General features: G+C 37.0%; 1 protein-coding gene across 2 annotated transcripts; it reads left to right on the top strand.

Moving 5' to 3' along the window:
• Positions 1 to 230: 230 nt before the first annotated feature.
• On the top strand, positions 231 to 1,612 carry LOC149192161 (uncharacterized). Of its 2 annotated transcripts, none has more exons than XM_089406329.1 (2): positions 231 to 498; positions 890 to 1,612. In XM_089406329.1, the coding sequence occupies exons 1-2, from the start codon at positions 344 to 346 to the stop codon at positions 1,266 to 1,268; spliced, it is 534 nt and encodes a 177-aa protein (XP_089262455.1). In that variant the 5' UTR covers positions 231 to 343; the 3' UTR covers positions 1,269 to 1,612. The 2 variants fall into 2 exon arrangements, with proteins under 2 accessions (XP_089262455.1, XP_089262454.1); XM_089406328.1 differs by having other exon boundaries at positions 239 to 498; positions 881 to 1,612.
• The last annotated feature ends 4,111 nt before the right edge of the window (positions 1,613 to 5,723 follow it).

The following is a 5,723-nucleotide window of genomic DNA, read 5'->3' as shown; positions in this document are numbered from 1 at the left end:
GGAAGAGTCCCATTTTTATGAAACCCCGTCTTGTAAGGACATGTCTTTCCTAGGAATCCCTGACACACAGGTTAGTGGACACTGATGCGAGTGACCCACCTGCGAGTCATCCACCACGTGTTGGTCAAGAGGCCTGACTATACGAACCTCTCCATAGAAGTGCTGCGTGTCCTAGTTAAACATCCGTATCATGGACCAGACTGCAGGCACATGCGCAGCTATATATAACCGTCTAATCGGACTCAGACGAGCGCGCAAAGAGGCTCACCTATTTTGTATCTAATTCCATCGCAGAGCTCTGGAAGAAGATCAACAGGTTTCCAGGAATTTCCTCTTTTCCGAAATGGACGCTGGAAGAGAAGATGGAGGTGATGAATATGATGGTCGAGTGAAAAAGAATTCAACGTTTGAAGGCACTGTATGTTGCATTTGTGGAGACGTAGGGTTTCAGGATCAGATGTTCAAGTGCAAGAAATGCCTGCAACGGTTCCAACACTCGTATCATACTTTGCTATACCCTATTCTTAGTCACTGCTTTTTTCCTTTTAGAGTTAACTTCATGTTGTTGATTTCTGGTTTATCATCTAATTTAATTTGTATAGAGTTTAAGTTTAAAATTACAAGTTCGATAAGTGAACTCTTCACAATGGACACCCTGACACCCTTATGAAGTGAACCCGAACCCTCCTCCGTTATGAAGTGAACCCGAACCCTGCTAAGTGAACCCTGCTGAGTCACCTGTTTCCTGTTGTTGGTTTTTAACAGAAACTCCAAAAATATCGCTCCAAAAAATCGCACTTAAAGCATACTCAGTTTCTAATTTTGTCATTATTAGATGTGATAATACATATTGCAGCCGCGTTGATAATTTTCATGGCAGGTACTGCAGTAGTTCGTATCTTCAAGCTGGCTGGAAGGTTGGTGTGTGTGAATGGTGCAACCATTATGAAAAAAAGAAGAGAACGCCACTGCCACCTGCTATTACATGCAAGCGGAGAAACAGGGAGGAAAGAGAAGCTCGCATGATTATCTGCGGACCACTTGAAGAAAGGGGAAATACCCTTCATAAGACGAAACCCGCTAATTCTTTTACAGATCTGTGGAGATCAGAGACTGCTGCAAATACAGTTGGACAATGCAGTAGTACTAAGTATTCTGAGAAGAATACTTGCTTTGTGGGGGATACTAAGGGGAAGATACTATTATCTTCATCTTCTGCACGACCTAGCAACCGTCGGTACAAACTTCTCAAGGATGTCTTGTGTTAGCTGTGTCAAGTATTTGTTATCCTGTAATGTTGAGAAAACGAGGAGAGAGTTTCAACGGTGCAAATCAGGCCAGTTAGCCTAAAGCTAGAACTAGTGCGCCTATTTCTAATAGAACACATTTTTATATACGCTGTTTACGGAAGATTTTGAGGACACAGTAAAATATTACAGCAACCCAATTTTATTTTCCTAATTTGCTGTCATTTACCTTAAACCTAAGGCTGTGTATACCTGCCATATGTACACTGTTAATATTCATCTTTTAATGGTTTACTGCATAATATATTTATCTTGTATGTTCCGAGTGTGACCAGCTATGCATTAGACTATTGAAATTTCCTTCATTCTTTATCAGCGTACTCTTATAATATAATGGTATATGCTTTGTGTTTTCAATTTGGAACATTTCTCTTCCTTTCTCTTAATTAAGAGATAATTTTTTATTCTATTCCAAACGATCACGGATCTTAGATCTTTTCAATTTTGCATTTTACGCACTTTCTTATTTTCTGTTTCATCCGACTTTGGGGGAACGAAATGGTCATCGATGTATTTGTATTTTTATAATGAGTAAATTATTTTTATTTTTAATTTTTAATTAAGCTAATGCTGTAGTGTGGTTTATTTAGAAATAATCATTTCTTTATTCTTAATTTTTTACCAATAAAAAATTTCTGAATTTTTTTTTTTCCCATAAAAGATGAGTGTGGGATAGAAAGAAGTTCCTGTTTGAAATTTTAGTTACTCCGGTTATCTTATATGGATGTGAGGTTTTGGTTTGTATCATTGTTAGAATTTCTACAGTTTCAACAACGATTCTGCATGCGGAATAAACTCAAAGAATCATTAAATCTTAATACCCAGGGATACGAGTTACGTCCAGCCATTGGTGATGTTTTGATGAAGGCCACAGTCCACTTGCTTGCTTCTTCTTCAGCACTCTAGCTTCAATCCAAGCAAAAGAAAAAGAACACAATAATTCTGAAGGCACTTCCAAGCTCTGTTATCTCAGCTAGATGGTGTAAAACTGAAGGGGTTTGAGATCTGAGCTTGGGGACCAAACATATGAACATATAGCTAAGCTTCCATCAAGCTTCTCATAGCTATGTGTTAGATGTCCACAAATCAAGGCAGAGAACTCGAATCAAAGTGATGGACCACTTTAGTAGTTCCTAGTAATAAATTTAGTAATTGCAGTTTCTTTTCTTAACTTAAGGAAACTACTGCAGTTGGTTTCCATAAGTTAAGGAAAAACTGCAATTCCATAATTGTAGGCAGCAATTTGTGCAAAATTAATGGAGCTAACATTCTCCCACTTGGTCCATACTTCCAAACGTAATGTCTCAACTTAAAAACCATTGATAATCTGTATTAAGTAATAGATACATGAATCATGGCGATAAGTCCTCTAATGACGAGTATTATCTTCCATGTATTACTATGCATTTATTCTTATTATAATTTATGTGGGAACAATTTCTTAATGAATAAACCTTATGTTTATTCTTGGTCCTTCTTAAATGAATTTTCTCAAATCAACTTAAAGTGCACATAAATATGAGAAAAAACATCACAATAATTAAGAATTTCATTAAAATAACATTGTCCATACAATGAAAAATTACATAATGGAACCAAGTCCCATATTCAATACATGATCCTTGAATTTAAACGGTGGCATGCCCTTAGTCAAAGGATCAGCGATCATTAACTCAGTGCTGACGTGCTTAATGACCACTTTCTTTTCTTTAACACGTTCCTTTATAGCTAAATACTTAATGTCGATGTGTTTATTTCGACTCCCACTTTTATTGTTTTTAGCCATAAAAACAACAACTGAATTATCACAATATATTCTCAATGGCTTAGATATAGAATCCATAATTCTAAGCCCAGAAATGAAATTCCTAAGCCATACACCATGTAAAGTAGCCTCAAAACAGGAGACGAACTCGGCTTCCATAGTGGAAGTGGCAATCAAGGTCTGCTTGACACTCCTCCATGATACAGCTCCACCGGCCATCATAAAAATGTAACCTGATGTTGATTTGTGTGAATCAACACATCCAGCGAAGTCAGAATCTGAGTAGCCAATTACTTCCAAGTTGTCTATCTGTCTATACATAAGCATGTAGTCTTTGGTTCCTTGAAGTTACCTCATTACTTTCTTTGCAGCTCTCCAGTGGTCTAAACCTGGATCACTCTGATATCGTCCCAACATTCCCACAACAAATGCAATGTCAGGTCTTGTGCAGACTTGAGAATACATTAGGCTTCTGACAGCAGAAGCATATGGAATGTTCTTCATTTGTTCCCTTTCAAAGTCGTTCTTCGGGCATTGGTTCAAATTGAACCTATCACCCTTCACAATGGGAGCTACACTTGGTGAACAATCCTTCATCCGAAATCTCTCTAAAATTTTATTAATATAGGTTTCCTGGGACAGACCCAAGATGCCTCGAAATCTGTCTCTATGGATCTTAATGCCAATGACATAAGATGCCTCACTTATATCCTTCATATCAAAATTTTTAGAGAGGAATTGTTTCACCTCATGTAGCAAACCCTTATCATTGGTTGCTAGCAAAAGGTCATCCACATATAAAACAAGAAAACAAATTTTACTCTCACTAACCTTCACGTATATACATTGATCCATAATGTTTTCTACAAAACCAAAAGAAGAAATTACATTATGGAATTTCAAATACCATTGGCGGGATGCTTGTTTTAAACCATATAATGACTTCTTGAGCTTGCAAACCAATTACTCACCATCACTAGAGGGGAATCCTTCAGGTTGTTTCATGTAAACCTCTTCCTCTAGATCTCCATTAATTCTATCTATGGAGATATGACCTAGTCTCCGGTGCCATAATTTAGAGGAATATTCATTAATAACACATCTTTTAGTGCCAGTGTGAACATGCATTGAATCATATGTGACATTGTTTTGTAAATTAATGCAGTAAAGACCATTAGACAAAATACCATTCCCAACATAATCAGATTTATAGAATAGAATGAAAGATTTTTCTGAAAAGTTTAAGGAATATCCAAAAAGGTACAAGCCTTGAAACTGAGATCAAGTTTCTAGAAAAACTTGAAACATAAAAGGTCTTTTCTAACTCCAAAACAAAGCCACTACTTAAAGTTAAATAACATGTTCCTATAGCTTCCACATGCGAGCCCATCTTGTTTCCTGATAAGATGCTTTGCTCACTTCCCACTGGCTTCCTTAGGTTTCGCAAACCCTTTGTCTGCAAGCCATTTCTGAAATTTGGCGCATTCCTTCTTCATGTGTCCCTTCTTCTTACAAAAAAAATAATTGGAAACCTTCTTGATATCGGCTTGGGGAGGTACTTTACCTTTCCCTTTCCGATTGGCTTGAGATTTGCCCTTTCCACGCGTTGCTAGCATTGCACTCTCTCCCAGTTCCATCACCAGTCTTTCTTCCTCTTGAACACACATGGTCATGAGTTCATTAATTGACCATTTATCGTTATGTGTGTTGTATGAGATTTTGAAAGGTCCATATTGGTGCGGAAGGGTGTTCAGGATGTAGTGCACTAGGAAGGACTCCGATATTTCAACCTCGAGTTTCTTCAATTGAGCCACAGTGTCCCTCATCTGCATGATGTGCTCGCGCACACCTTTCACACTGGTGAGCCTTAGGGATGAGAACTTCATGATTAGGGTGCTTGCTAGTGCCTTGTCTGAAGAGACGAATTGTTCATCAATGGCCTTCAACAAGTCTCGGACCTTGTCATGCTGATCAACGGAACCTCGAATACCAGCTGAAATTTTAGTCTTAATGAACATCATGCTTAGACGATTGGATCGTTCCCATCGTTCATAAAGCGTGATGTCTGCTGCAGTGCTGGTATTACTGAATGCCGATGGTTCATCTTTTCTGATAGCATAATCTATGTCCATCCACCCTAGATGAAGGAGAATCCTCTCCTTCCAAATCTTGTAGTTATCTCCCTTAAGTTCGGGAATGTCACAACGAATTTCAGAGAAATTTGCAGGTTGTACTACTGCATCAAAATAAAGAATCACATGCTTATGTTAAAATTGAGACTTAATAAACTTTCATGTTTTACCAATGTAAATCATGCTAAAAAAAGAATTGAATCAAATGACATAAAAATTGCCTGTGGGCTAAATTTTTAATTCAAACAGACTCAATAAAACTTTATGATAAAACTTATTAATTCATAACTCCTGTGGGTAGGTTATGAAATTTTATCCTAATTAATTACATAAATATAATAAATATTCTTGTGGGATAAAATTTATTATATTCAGTGTAAATCATGCTAAAAAGAATTGAATCAAATGACATAAAAATTGCCTGTGGGCTAAATTTTTAATTCAAACAGATTCAATAAAACTTTATGATAAAACTTATTAATTCATAACTCCTGTGGGTAGGTTATGAAATTTTATCCT

Source organism: Pinus tabuliformis, chromosome 2_2, assembly GCF_031772625.1.
Source record: "Pinus tabuliformis cultivar Carrire ecotype Pingquan chromosome 2_2, CPIR1, whole genome shotgun sequence".
Taxonomy (NCBI): Eukaryota; Viridiplantae; Streptophyta; class Pinopsida; order Pinales; family Pinaceae; genus Pinus; species Pinus tabuliformis.
Note: the sequence above shows the minus strand (reverse complement) of the source record. Positions and strands in the feature narration are given on the sequence as shown.